Raw genomic sequence first — 15,459 nt, forward strand, 5'->3', positions numbered from 1 at the left:
TTCCTATTTTGAATTGGATACTGCTCAAACTTTCACTAACTTGTTTTTGCTTTTATAAAAACCAAGTTAGAATCGGGTGGAATTGCTATTTAGGAAATGTGAAATCATCTTCTTCCTTCACATAACAGGAATATAGATATGTTTATACATGATATTTCAACACAGATCAAGGAAAAGGAGAACAATAATATTTTGTTTTTTTCAATTTTATTGAAAACTCGTTTCCACCTTCCACAGACGGATTGTGCTAAAATTGTTTTGCACAAGATACAAACATAGACTCACAAAGTACCGTAAGTACCGTATATATGAAAACGTATTAGACGTTAGACAATTAGGAGAAAAAAATAAAGGCAAGAAAAGATAAACCACCAAATTTAAGTTGCTTTGAAATTGAATAAAAAAAGGATTTCCTTTCATAGGATGAGAAGCAAGGTTTTGGTATTCTTTTAGACTATTGAACCTGCCTTCAAGATTAGCTCCAAGATATATTGCAAGTAATTTTGAACTCTCATTGTTTATATCATGCCTTGCTCTCGTGTTAATAAATAAATATCAAAATCATGCATTTTCCACAACCAAATAAATGTTGACTTTGCTTTTCTCACCATTTGTAATTTGTAAAAACAAAAACTGATGACAAAAATACATTGAACATGGGATCTACAAAATTGAAAAAAAGAGAACTACTCCTGATTGGTAGTAGAATGAATAATTTCATAAACTCTCATGTACATATAAAATTTGCAAAATAGATTGGAATCAAATAATCTTTCACCTTTAAATAATTTTTTAACAAGGTGTTAAAACAAACTAAATGATGTATATTTGATAAACTACAAGAATGAACATTCTGCTTTAGTCTATTGATAATTACATCCAGTAATAATTTGGTTTTAGATTGTTGTTGTGATGTGCAATGCTAAGACATGTGTACATGAAACAATAACTGGGTGTTTTGATGCTTAAGGTGCTCATAGTTTATCAAAACCATGTTAAATCCTTGCTTTAACAGACTTCCTCCAGTGAGTGATAAAGAGTTCTGATGATTTCCACACTCCTTTTCGTAGTCCCACATTATGTCTTTCAAGGGAGAAAAGCATTTTGAAGTCCAGATATACATAGATAAGTTGATTCTCCCTGGGACACCTCTAATCTGTATCTACAATGGTGTCTAAATTGCTTTCCTCTCATCAGAGCTCATCATGGTTTTCAATCTGTGGCAAGTAAAAAAAAATATACAGAATAGCAAAATGTCAGTAAGTATGCGATAAATGTGAAATTCAAAGATTGGCAACATATATTCAAGAAATATCTCGGTATTTTCTCTTTTCTTCAGTTTTGAGATGCTGACAACTGATCAATGCTCACAATCAGTAGCCAACCTATAGGTATATTGGAACTTAATAATGAAGATCAAAGGAAACTAGTTGTGTTGGTTCATGAACTGGTTTGGCGCTTAGCTAAAGGGCAAGGGGCTCTATAAGTCAACCACAACCCATGATTTTATTACTATCAACCACATCAAATGCATTCAGATTGTTAAATTTCTTTTCTTTTTGTTAAATAATCTTGGAACCGATTTGGTTCTACTTGAGTAGCACCTTCCAAAAGGCCATCGTTTTATCCAAATAACAGAGTGATGGGAGTAGAGATACATTTGTTTTGGTGACCTGACATTCGCTCCAGCAACATTCTCTCCAGACTTTAAAGACCATAGGAGTGGGCTCTCAATTTAGGACATTGTCTAATGTCTGGTCCAAGGTTGAAGTTAGGAATTTGGTTAGTGAAGGAATTGTTGCTGGAGCATATGTCATAGAACCCATGTGTTTTATGACATGATACTTACATCTTCTTCTACTAATTCTTCTACGCTATCATCATATTCATCATCATCAGATAATTCTTCCTCCTCGTCTTCTTCCTCCTCCTCTTCCTCTACTTCTTCCTCGTCTTCATATTCTGGTTCTTCTTCCACCTAATGAGAAACAAGTGATAATTACGTTCATGATTAGATCTCACATTTTTGTTCTTAATTCAATAAATACTTATACCAATTTCACACTTATATATTTAGATATTCATTTCATAGTACTATCTAGTTTGGTCAACTGGGCTTATTAAAATGTTCCAAATCCTACAAATCAAATTGAATGAAATCAGAATAATTTTGTATACATCACCCAAGCATATCTCCCTAAATAAAAATAAAAATCATGAACTGTCACAATTAGTTCTTTTTTTTTTAAATTCTAAATTTGGCATATTCTTCCAGATTTAATGAAAACTTCATAACATCGTCTCTTCTCATTCTTTGATATATAGCAGTTGCATTTCTTGGCTCATTAATACCAGGGCCCCGTCTTACAAAGAGTTGCAATTGATCCAAATCAATTGTACGTCCTCCAATCAATCGCAAGTTTGCAGTCTCCTATCTCTTATGTACATAGTTGCGATTTGTAAGACAGGGCCCTGTGAGTACAATTTTTTTTCATTCTACAAAAAAATACCTGAAGGACTGAATCCAGACACCATCTGTGAGACTGTCCAAGTAATTCAGCTTCTTTAGATTGCAATTTAACTACAATATACGCCCAGCAAAAAGATATGAAATTCCACCCCTTGACTTGACCCTGGACTTGACTTACCTTCTCATTAGGGTCAAGGTTCATACTGATCTTGAGCATCCTTTCTATCCTACCAGCGAAGGCAGCAGAGTCGGGGAGGGCAAAACCAGAGCGCAGGGTAGCCGTCTCAAACATGACGACAGCAAGATCCTTGGCCGTCTCATCTTCTGCATCCGCTTCAACCTTCTCTAAGAGTGTCTTGATGAGGGGATGTCTGGGGTTCACCTCCAGGGTCTTCTTCTGGGAGGCGTAGTACCTAGATGACCAGATAGTTACAGGGTAGAGATTAGTTTCCGTGAACAGAGCATGTCACTTGATCTACAGGACCTGGACTACATACAGTTATCTCAGATATCTTATACATGTACATAAAATGCATTTCTTCAAAGTGATCGCTACCACTGCCAATATGTGGATAAATCAACAACTTCATGTAAATATACGCTTGGCTGGCTATCATTGTCTATATTTTTATAGTTATCATAAAGGATTTTTCTTCTGCAGAATGCAGGACATTCGATGTGATATGCTCGTGGATAACATTTCTCTTCATGGGCTTTCACAAGTTTTATGCAGCATAAAGTCTTCATTTGATACAAAATCAATAGTTTTAACCATTAATCACTGCACAGCAGTCTTACCTTTCCCATAATTTGTTCTTTAATCATTGTTTTACCTTCCCAAACTGGTATCTTTTATTTTTTTATTTTCACCTGACTCGTTAGGAAGATTTAGATTGACCCATTGACCCTGTTCAATAAAATCTAACGGCAGCAATGAAAGGGTAAACCAAATGCTAAACTCACTCTGTGTTAGGATTGTTGGCCTGTGCGTATGCCTGAGCCTTCATGATACGTTCCATGTTTCCTGACCATCCATACTGACTAGCAACCAAGGCACAGGGTGAGTCACTCAGACGGTTAGACAGCTTAGCATCCTTGATCTTAAAGGTCATCATAAACAAAAAAGAGTATGAATAACATTGATGTAGTAAACATATATTTTCAAGAAAACGCGTGACTCAGACTGATCACTTAGCTTGAGAAAAACCACAGGAGTGGTCGAAAGCTTGCGCAACAAAAAATGAAGGTTGGTAGAAGCTTCAAAAACTCCATTTTAAACATATATTTTTTTACATCTTCATAAATATATGGTACAAAAGGGTGTTAGTTGAAGAACTAAAGCAATTAAACTATGGGACATACTAAGTTTACCGTATTGAATTCAACAAGAGCTCTCTAAAACTTCAATATCATATAAATCTATCATTTTATACTTTTCAGAGTGGATGTTTACTACAAAGGATTCCATTTTCAATACTTTTTTAGAGATGTAAATTTTATTTCTGTAAAAGTTGTGGCCTTTCCACCTTTAAGCATTTTGACCTGAATCTATTTTATCCAGCTCACAATTTCATATTCTAGAATCTCTGAATCTTTATGGAAATAGAATAACATTCTACTACCTGTTTTGAAGGCTTCAGTGATCAGCCACCACCAAATGGCAAATCAAGAACACATTATTTTAAATGAATGTATGTTTGAAAAAAAGGCAATATGAAGTCATGTTATGTAAGGAGGTGAAGCCGACCAAAATTTTGATGGACACTTACCTCATCTCCCAGCGCTGCATCTTTGAGCCACTTGAGAAGGGGTTCAAACTTGGCCTCCAGCTCCTCCTTCCTCTCCTTGGCAGCCTCGGAGTCCTCCCCATCAATCTTCAGTCCTTCCTTGGCAACGTTCTGGAACTTCTTGCCTTCAAACTCAGGCAGGGATTGGATGCAGTACTCATCTACGGGCTCGGTCAGGAAGATTACCTCGTAGCCCTTCTTCAAGAGTCGCTCAACAAACGGTGAAGATTCAACCTGGTGGTGGAGTTGATGGACATGGGTTAATGTAACAGATTTGTTGATTGTACCCCTCATAAAATCACATTGCAACCTAACCCTCACACCCTATACTTCCCAGAGCAACTGTCGCTGGAGAAAAATGCAAGATCACCAATTTTTTAACATATTAATGTTAAATCACAAAATCATATGACATAGAACTGGTACATTGAGAGTGAAAAAAGATCAATATGTTTCACGTCACTAGGCTTCTCACCAGGTCCAAACTGGTCCAAACTCTAGGTCCAAATCGGGTAAAATATTGCCCTGCAGCATTATCCCAGAGTGTAGTTTTATAAGACTAAAGTAATTTTGAGAGAATGCATTAACTTATTCATTACCCTTCTTTGTACCAATTCAGGTTCAAATCTGGTTATTCTTACCTCTTTCCTGCTGGTTCCAGCAACAAAGTAGATGACCTCCTGCTTCTCCTTCATACGTTCCAGATAATCCTGAAGACTGGTCTGTTCCGTCTCAGAGTTTGAGGAGAAGAACCTGACCAGCTTGGCCAGACGGGACCTGTTGCTGTGGTCCTCGATGATCCCCAGCTTGACGTTGACTCCGTACTCCTTATAGAACTTCTCCATGTATTCTTCGGGGTCCATCTTCTTCAGCATGTCAAGAGTCTGAGCAGGGAACGAGGAAAAAAATAAATTATCATCAACGTAAACTAGTCAGGAATTGCAAGATAGTTCCTCTGGGGTACTGAACTGCCTGCTATATTGGATTAGTGTTACTGTAAATGGTAAAAGCTCTCAAGGAATAATCTGTCTACACAAAGTACCACCTCTTGGCATTGTAAATTTAGAGTGTGCTGTTAATACTACTGTTCATATCTTCTTTTGGCAAAGTGTATCACTTAGAAAACACACAGACATGTATCCAGTAAGGCCCACTATCAACTACTTTGAGGATGTGAATATAAGAAAGCAAACTTGACATTTACAATTTGGTGGCATTTACAGATTTACAGTATAAGAAATTCAGATCTATTTTTCACTATCATTCGACTGGATTTTCTCATCACAAATTCAGTAAAAAAGAATAAATATGAACATCAAAGTAAACAACGAGATTCAATGTTAATAGGAGATGATATTTATACACAAAATTGAATCAATGAGGGTATGTATATTACCTTCCTGACAAGTTTCTTCTTGATGACCTTGAGTAGTTTGTGTTGCTGGAGAGTCTCACGTGACACATTGAGTGGCAGATCATCGGAGTCAACCACACCCTTGACAAAGCTGAGATACTTGGGCATCATGTCTTCAAAGTCATGGGTGATGAATACACGTCGTACATAAAGCTGTGGAGGAAAGAAAAGGAACGTCTTGAAAACTATTGCAATAGGCTACATTAACATCTCAACAGGAAAGTTATATATATATATATACCAATCGTATGAGTAGAAATGTTATTACAGGAAACGGTAAGAGTGCTAGAAAACAGTCTAGATATTGGTATGCATTTCTTAGTCTTGATTTCCACTAGAACTATTTCAGACATCTAATGCAACATTACAAAATAATTTGTGACTTCTGAAAAGTACTTTGAATTTTTATGATGTCATGTTTTGGGCTCTTTATTTATAGAATGTTTTTCTTCTTCAAATGATCTAAAACCAAAAACATTTTCCTTTCAAATTTGATTTGGTTTCATTCACATTTAAAAAAAGTTGAGACTACATTTTAAATTTTTCATTGTTTCTATTTCTTTATTTTTTAACCTTACACTCAAACAATATTTTCTGGATGGAAAAAAGGGCAGAGGTATAATCATAACATATATCACGTAAGTTATCGTTTGGTATCTATCTTACGACAGACAGGGCCTAACAAACTGACCTTGATGTTGTCAAACTTCTTGCCATAGTCCTGGAACATCTGGTTTGGTGCCTTACTGGGGATGAAGAGGATGGACCTGAAGGTGACCTCTCCCTCAGCTGAGAAATGAGTCTTAGCCATGGGTGCGTCCGTCTCCTTGGTGAAAGATTTATAGAACTCTTCGTATTCTTCATCTGTGATATCCCGAGGCCTGTAAAAAAACACATAACACAAGTGTTAGATTGTATGCATGTATGCATAGTGCAATTGGGAACAATAGCCACTTCAGGTGTCAGCAAATGATTGTTAACACCAGGGGAGTGTTTCACAAAGACTAAGATTTACTTTAAGTTGGACTTAACTATGGCAGGCCATTCATGCCACTAGTTCCTTTAACCATTTCTGGCATTGGTTTCTCAAGGGACGTATAAATCTTGGTCACAGATCTAAAGGATTTACATTGAGAGACCAATAGTGAGAGCAACCAGTGGCATGAATGGCCTGCCATAATTAAGTCCAACTGAAAGTCAATCTTGGTCTTTGTGAAACACCCCCCTGGTCACACAGACAGTCCCTGTAATGAGAGACCCAATAGTGAAATCAAATTGGTTTACTCCTGATGGAGCGGATCAGCCTCCTAGCATAAGGTGGCTCTCCTTCACTTATTTATTTTTGTGAATGTTATTTGCCCATTGAATTGAACAAGACTTGAAAGGATGAAACAAGATGTGTTTTCTTGACTTCGAATCACTTCCCTCCTTCAGAAGTCTTCCAATAAGAACATGCCAGGCAAAAATCTACATTTGTCTCTCCTCAGAAGAGAACAGGCCCTACAGAAACCTAGCTAAGCTTTGCTCAAGAGTGGAAGGGCAACTTAGTTGTGCACTATTTGAAGCCTTAGGATGCATCGTACAAATGATATCTTTTGATATCTGATGAAATAGTTCAATACTTTTTCCTCTTAAACACATGAAAACAGTTTATTTTTGTGGTGAAGCTATTTCTATAAGCTGTCAAATCATGCTCCACAGATGCTAAAAGGCACATATTCAAGGTTCAGTGACACAAAGACGTAACTCCATATGTTGCCAAAATGAGTATTTGATATCAAAATGATCAAAAAAATGTAGGGTTTCCAGGAAACACAAAGACTTAACTCCACCAAACACCCCATTGAAGTCAATGTCTAGTGAAACATAGACTTAACTCCTTAAGTGCTAAGTGACACATAAACCACTTTTTTTTCAAAATGGAGTTACGTCTTTGTGTCACTGACCCCCTCGATATATTTGACTTACGCTCTGGTCCAGATGGGTTTGTTCTCATTCATCAATCTCCAGTCCCATGTAGTCTTATCCACCTTCTTAGTCTTGGGTTTCTCTTCCTCGTCTGTCTCCTCCTCAACCTCAACATCTGATCAAACAATCAATAAACAGGTCTTCATTTTATGATGTAGATTCAACAAGACTACATAGTGCATGTTGGAATAGTAACTGTATAATACTTGAAAGATTAAATGTGAGTTCTGAACAGTTTCTTAATACTTGGTGAGAGGCATTAGAATCTGCCAGAATTTTGTGCAAGATCTTTTTTTTAATACACATCTAAAATGAGTCAAGATGGACCCATAAGCAAGCTTCAGACTATTTTGACTTCATTCTGTAAATTTGGTTGAAGAGTAATTGGAAAGTATATTTCATCGTTGAGTTGAGCCATGATAACCTTGAAACGGCAACTAATTCTGGTTTATTCAGTGACAAATTCTGCATTACTGCCAAATTTCATACCATATGAGCTAGAATATTATGAAGGCAAGTCTGAAGTATTTTGTCCCATACATAACAGACTCTATCAAAGAAGTTAGCTTTCATAATTTTGTTTAGTTGATAGCCCTGTAAAAGTTTATATCAGACCAGATGTCGCAGGAAAAAGATACTTTTAATGCTAATTGTTGTCATTATAGCATGATACTTGGTACCATATGGGACAGATAATGACTCCCCCCAAGAGCAGATTGCTTGAGAGATTGTTAGACTGACTTACCCTCATCTTCAGTCTTATCCTCCTCCGCTTCAGCTGCTTCATCTTCCTCAATAGGTTCTTCAACTGACTCGGTCTGGTGGTATTAAAAACATTGATGGAATAACATTAACTTATTAGCTCATTAATTCATTACGTCTTTAAATTCTTCTATCAAATCTTTTATGTTGAAACAGAACAAGTAAGATAAACATTCTAAATGTGAAGCACAGATTCCACCATAGATGTCAAAAGCAACACTGATCTGAAAAATACAAACAATTCCCATAAAATATATTACTTTATGAGAAAAGAAAAGAAAAAAAAAAATCAGATATGAATGCAGCTACTTGTCATAGTCTGAACAATTTTACAGGCTTAATAGACTATATGACGCCCCCCCCCCCCCCCAACAAAAAAAGGAAAAAGAAGACAGCCAAAAAATTTCCTTCACACAAAAATTAAATAACTTCTTTTAATACAACATTGTACAGGCATTCAAGATTCCTAAATGATGTCATCCCTCTCTCTCTCTCTCTCTCTCACCTTGCTACCCCACAGGTAGATGGGGAAGTTGATGAACTGACTGTACTTCTTCACCAGGTTCTCGATGGTATCTGCTTCCAAGAAATCATAGGCTTCCTCCTTCAGCAAAAGACTGGAGGAAAAACAAACATATGAATATATTACTAATGATCGATTAAGACTGTTTGATCCCCAAAATGTACACATGATTCCGACAGAACACTGAAGAAATTGGATTTACATTGAGAATTTACCAACTATAAACCCAGCAAGAATTGATGGTACCCGTCTTCAAAGCAACAAAGTTCCAAATGAGCAGAAGAAAGATTTATATAAAAGTAATACTAAATATGAAAGTGAAATTCAGAAAGCTTTCTGTTTCTTGATCTAATACCCAAAAATGATACATCACAAGAACAACTCCTTTATAGAAAAAAATAGACTGTTATATAAGAATGTGTCTAACCCATAATTAAATGCATCTATAAAGTCTTTTAGAGACTTTCGAACAGAATTTGCAAATCTTGATACAAGGAAATCATATGTAAAGCATCAAGATAAACATTCCACATCACAGACAAATCATATGTAAAGCAGTCCATTATGTGATAAATGACTGAGCGCAAGGTACCTGATAGTAGTTCCACGTTTGAGAGTGTCTCCACGAGGGTCCTTATTGATGGAGAATTCAGCCGAGTCAGATTCCCAGATGTACTGCTCATCATCGTTATGTTTAGATGTGACGATAACACGCTCAGCAACCAAGAATGAGGAGTAGAAACCAACACCAAACTGACCAATCAGATCGGTAGCTTCAGATGAATCCATGTCCTATGAAGAAAAGAAATATCTAATTGTCATTTACAATGTTTCCACAAACAAATACAGTGCACAACTTCAATGTTGATTTCTGGCAAGATTAATGAGAAAGGAATATAAACAATCAGAAATTTCACATAATAAATATGTAAATCTATTATATAGGTTATAACAATTGAATACGCCAGAAAACAAAGGTTAAAGACATCATGGAGAAAGTCAGAGAATCAAAGTGGAGATGGGCTGGGCATGTAGCAAGACTTCAGGACAATAATATGGACAAATCGTTTAACAGAATGGCAACCAAGGATGGAAAAGAGAAGAAGAGGAAGGCAGAAGAGAAGATGGAGAGATGACCTAACATCATACATGGGAACGGCCACTTGGACCAGGACAGCTAGAGACAGAAGAGAATGGAAATGTTATGAGGAGGGCTTTGTCCAAAGTCTGGATGAACTATAGCCAGATAGATAGATAGAATTGAATACTACCACAGCTACGAATAATACCTTTAAACCTTCATATCTTCCAGATAAAAAAAAATTTAAAGCCATTTTTTACTTAGATTAAATGAATAAAAGGTTAGGGTTATTTGCAGGGTTCTTTTCTACAATATATAAACAAATGTTGAGGTCTCTCAAAATATATTTAACAGATGCAAAGTACTTACGGATAGTTTTTCAAAGAATTCACTGGTTCCAGATTTGGCGATGGTTCCAAGGTTGTTGATGAGGTCATTCTTGGTCATACCCACACCGGTATCGGTTATATGAAGCATGTGATTATCTTTATCAGCCTGATGATGAAATAAAACAAGATTAACTACTTTAAAGTAAACTACAAGTATAACTCTAGAGCAAACTAAATAGATCATCATTGGAATAATAAATAAATAATCATTATAAGACTCCACTATTATTATTATTAAATAGAGCTTATTTATCATCTTGAGACTCTACATTTTGCTAAAAAATGCTCTAATAATTTATACATGTGTGTTGTAGCTTCAATAAATAACTTAATTTTTGTAAAGATTATAAAAAAACAGATGTGATCAAAGAAAGAGCAAAAAAAACAACACAATTTTCACTAGAAAAAAGCCAACATAACATCATTGCAAAAATCTTCAATCTTAAATTCTGCATCGCATCCAATAAGGTATCAGATGTTGATGTATTTCAATCTTAGCTCCTAAATCAAATATGGATTATGGACAGAGATTGCCTGCAATGCATACATTGTGATTCCCAGCCTAGGTCTTATACTGCAGGCTGGGGAAATATACAGAAGATACAACATAAAAACAAGTTTGTATTTCTGAAAATAATGAATGTAAGAATACAATGTGAGTAGAACGTATAGCGCTTAGAGACTTCGGTGGTAAGCACTCTATAAGCATCGCTTTTATTATTATTACCATCATTATTATCGTACCTTAATCTTGATGGACAGTTCTTCTGTGGCATCCAAGGCTGCTTTATCTGTCAACGATGTCAATCTGATCTTATCCAGAGCATCAGAAGCATTGGAGATCAACTCACGCAAGAAGATCTGCAAAGAATATAAGAAAATGCAATCAATGTGAGAAAATCTTGTGGAGCTAATCTAAACAATTGGTTGAAGATTTTAATACACATAAAAAAATCATGGGTTTCAGGGTACCCAGACCATCCAATTAAACGAGCATATGCCCTCAAAAGGCAATTATTTTAAAGTAAAGAGTAGATGAAGCTATGTTAGTAACTCGTCAGAATTGAAAATCTTTAGAACAGTTATTATTCATAATGTATAACAAGCTACAACCAAATTTTTAACTACTAATATTGGCTTCTTATACTATGCTCATATCAAACAAACTGTGATGCTCAAATGCTTCAACATTATTACCAGGGTTATTGCTATTTTAGGTGTGAAAGAAAAGAAATTCATAACAGAAAAATGCAGAGACTGAGGGGTCGTGACCTACCTCCTTGTTTCTGTAGAGTGAGTTGATGATGAGTTTCATCATACGGTTGACCTCAGCCTGGAATACATGTTTTTCAGCTGAATCTCGTAACTCTTTCATTTGAGAAACATTTAATCCATCCAGTTTGATTGCTTCCTCCTCCCTAAAAAACACAGCAATATAATGCATGTAAATCATTCCCTGGAAACCACATTAAATACAAAATACAAACTGTAATGTCATTGGTTTCACATTACATTTCATTTCATTTTGACTCTTAAAAGAAGAAAACATGTAACAATAACAAGCAGAATACAAAGCCTAACATTTACATAGATTTTTATAGTTGCCTTTAGGTAACAAGTTTCCTTTAAATCTAACCTTACAGCCCATAGCAGGGATTTACAAGCCCTCAAAAAATGTATCTCAAAATTCATTAGTGTGCAAACTTTCTCTCTGAGTGAAAATTGAAGCCCTCATTTTGTACGCAACAAATGGGGTGAATGAATTACTGCCAGTTGCAAAAGTCAAATTAACAATAAAGAATATTTTAGCCCCATTACAAGTTTTGAGATTTTCACTGTGCAAATACCTGCAACGCCCTTTTAATAAAGTAAAAAGAAAATTTGTAAAAGTGACAATGGAAGTGTTTATCTTTCTATTCAGTGCTCAAACCATTTGCCTCAGATATAAACAATCGCAAGTTGTGGTATCTTCAATACATGTATATTAATCATCTGTTACAGTAGCAACGGGAAGGCTTCAAGGAAGTGCATGTTTACCTTGCGACAACTTCATCATCAGTCTTTGATCCATCACGACTCTTTCCAATGTCGTCTTCAACAATTGCCTCTCCCTCATCTTCATCTGCTGCTGATGCACATGCTGTAAGAAAAAAGGGAAAAACAATACAATAAGCAATGCAATATCTTCAGATTTCTGATGAAACATGACTGGCAAGTTATCCAGTAATAAAAGTAGAAGAATCCAAGCAGCTCCTTTGATTTACACATGTACTCCATAAAGCATCCCATCTGATTTATTCAAGGACATACTGAAACAGTAATTTCATCTTGGATTCAGAAATATGTGTTTACATTTTTGTTTATCTGAACAAGTCTGAATTTCATTTCAAAATACAAGATTGTTATAAAATTTCCGTCACTGAGGCAGCACTAGATCTACACTCTCTGAAACAAAGACTTTAGTAGACCTAGTTTAGTTTTTAGTTTTACTCGACTTTAATAGCCTACAACAGAATGTCTGGAAACCCTGACATTAAATTCATTTCTCTTCAAGTCTTTTCATAATTTTATCAAACCTCAATCCTCATTCTTGACTTTATCTCTTGAGATTGACGTTAGTCGTTTACTTACCTGCTTAAAATTTACAGAAATGACCGTTAGGCGTTAAAAATAAAATTGCAATGACATGCAAAACTAGTAAGTTAGAAGTCTCGAAAGAGCAGTAGGGTCTAATTTAACTGGCACAAGATTAATCAAGTGAACCAAAGTCCAAATTTAATTTTTGTACCACTTGCATTTTCCCTTGTCTTCTGACTATAGTTTTGGCTTATCATCTATATTAAAAAGCATTCTGCATTCTACACATCCATTTATGCATTAAGAAAACCGATTTGTATTTAGATTACCGTCCTCAATACATTTCATTTGTTCTAGTTTTAGCTCTGAGGAAGTTGATAAAAACCGAGCGGGGCGAATCATAACACTACACAAAATCAAGGATACGGGACTGTACGACTAAAAAAATATCACTTTGCTGAAACATTTCGCCCCAAATTTGCACCTAAAATACAATCTTGTTGCTTACCTGCAAAAAGCAGAACACCTATGATGGCTAAAAGCCAAAATTTGTTGACCATTTTGACTGCTCCTCAGACGTAACTGAAAGAAATGTAATATAATGATGAGCAGCTACACCTATCTAGATCTACTGCCTTTTCTTCCCTTCGCAGCTGAACGCTTACGTGTATTTCTGTCACATTTACTACACACACACGTGTAAGCTGTCCAATCATTGAACACCACGCCAAAAGGTTGTGATGACGTCGACCAATGACAGAGGTCCAAATCAGCTTATAACCACTTCGTGGACCAATGTGATTGGTGCTGTAGTTCACATCATCTATACTTTAAAAGGGGCGTGGCAACTAGTAAATTCTACCTGTTGTCAAATTAATAGGTGAAGATTAAATTAATTAATTAGATATATAGGGGGTCTAAGTCTACTAGCAATTGAATAGGCCAAACAAAGGGCTGTGTAAGAGTAAATGATATATAGAGACAAAGAATGTATAGAGCTAGGTACGTGAGATGTGCCATCCCCTAACTATTCCCCACTGATAATAATTATGTTTTGTTAAAGCTTATCTGTATGAGGGATTAGACCACCCTGCAAGGTCACTGGACAGGTGGTTATCTCATCAACTCAGCTCTCGATTAAAATAAGAAAAAGAGGATCATTGGGGACCAATAGTCACCGATTAGGCATTGTTTTCTAAATAGAGGGAGCAAGTAGCGGACTTGGTAACATTGTTCAGATGAGAGAAAGTGGTGCTAAGGACTGGTAAAGACTTCAATGCTAGATGAACAATTAAAGTTAATCTAAAAATAGACCATTATTATTATTATTATTATTATTTTAATCCGTATTTTTTTCATGTTAGAGGGTTAGTACAGTAAAAGGAATATAAAAAGTAACAATGCATACAAAATTACGCAGTTTTTTTTATCAACCTTCAACAATGTTACCGAGTCACTTCAGTGATTCTTTTTCCTTCTAATTCTAAGACACACATGAATTGAAATTCCATAACATTCTTATTATTTATCCCATTTCGATGAAACTTTCAGTTTTGTTTGTTTAATTTGTCTCTATTTATTCAAATCAACTTGCAAAGAGGGACAGACTTGTCTTTTAAGCCCGAATCTGAGTCCGAATCTGAATCTGAATGTACTTTCTCTCTCACAATTTGTCTTCTTGATCTCCATGGAAATGATATGCTCGCTGAAGTGACTAAATCCTAGTTTTCTAAAAGGTATGATCACTCTGTTCATAGGTGCATGTACTCGGTACTAGGGGCCTGATGTCGCTTGCCACTGAGTCTAATCATTTCGAGCGAGCTAGCAAATACTCCACTTCAAAGGTACACGGTATTGACGGTAATGTGAATGTGATCTCCCCGTTTTCTTTCTTTCGAGCATAAAATGATACTACCTGTATCCCTGTTGGTTTTAATTTTCAAGTGTGTTACCCAGGGGCGGATCCAGCCGGCGGCAAGGGAGGGGGCCAACTTAGGGACCCAATTCGTGAGAAAATGTTTAGCGGCGAATCAGCCAGCCCGCGAATAAGGGGGGGGGGGCTAGTGAGCCCTGTTTTTTTTACTCAATACCTACACCCCCTTGAACCAGGGGGAGGGGGACCGTTATTTCTTTTTTTAATAAATAAAAATGGTTAAATTTACCTGTTTTTTGGCCAGGTGAGGGGACCCCTCCTCCTAGATCCGCCACTGGTGTTGCCTAGTCCTCTTGCGCTCTGAAATTTCTATTAATTTCTTTTGTCTTCTTTCTTTCTTCCTTGATTTCCTTCTTTCTTTCTTCCTTTTTTTCCTCCTTTTTTTATTTCCCTCTCTCTCTCTCTCTCTCTCTCTCTCTCTCTCTCTCTCTTTCTCTGTTTCTCTCATTCTCCCTCTACTTCCCGTTCCTCCTTCCATCACAAAGAAAATATGAATGTCAGTATATCAATTATCATAATATCATATGTGTACTATGCATAATGTTGTGCACAACA

The 15,459-nt window shown here is 36.1% G+C and overlaps 1 protein-coding gene across 1 annotated transcript; it reads right to left on the bottom strand.

The window, feature by feature from the left end:
* Positions 1–190: 190 nt before the first annotated feature.
* On the bottom strand, positions 191–13,622 carry LOC115919172 (endoplasmin-like). The gene is made up of 17 exons (XM_030972258.1): positions 13,480–13,622; positions 12,432–12,534; positions 11,671–11,812; positions 11,139–11,255; positions 10,375–10,500; positions 9,517–9,716; positions 8,907–9,018; positions 8,385–8,457; positions 7,640–7,754; positions 6,363–6,552; positions 5,654–5,824; positions 4,899–5,141; positions 4,240–4,491; positions 3,434–3,570; positions 2,649–2,883; positions 1,850–1,978; positions 191–1,217 (listed from the first exon to the last, which is right to left on the bottom strand). Exons 1-17 carry the CDS (start codon positions 13,529–13,531, stop codon positions 1,194–1,196), a joined length of 2,421 nt encoding a protein of 806 aa, XP_030828118.1. The 5' UTR covers positions 13,532–13,622; the 3' UTR covers positions 191–1,193.
* Between the last annotated feature and the right edge of the window lie 1,837 nt (positions 13,623–15,459).

Source organism: Strongylocentrotus purpuratus, unplaced genomic scaffold (assembly GCF_000002235.5).
Source record: "Strongylocentrotus purpuratus isolate Spur 01 unplaced genomic scaffold, Spur_5.0 spur5_scaffold_6, whole genome shotgun sequence".
NCBI lineage: Eukaryota > Metazoa > Echinodermata > Echinoidea > Camarodonta > Strongylocentrotidae > Strongylocentrotus > Strongylocentrotus purpuratus.

Excerpts from the sequence above, each read along its gene's own strand:
- LOC115919172 (XM_030972258.1), bottom strand. The coding sequence starts at position 13,531 with ATGGTCAACAAATTTTGGCTTTTAGCCATCATAGGTGTTCTGCTTTTT. Across the intron at positions 7,755-8,384 it reads GGATAAGACTGAAGATGAGG|ATGTTGAGGTTGAGGAGGAG; the intron begins GTAAGTCAGTCT and ends TTGTTTGATCAG. Across the intron at positions 6,553-7,639 it reads AAACCCATCTGGACCAGAGC|GCCTCGGGATATCACAGATG; the intron begins GTAAGTCAAATA and ends GTTTTTTTACAG.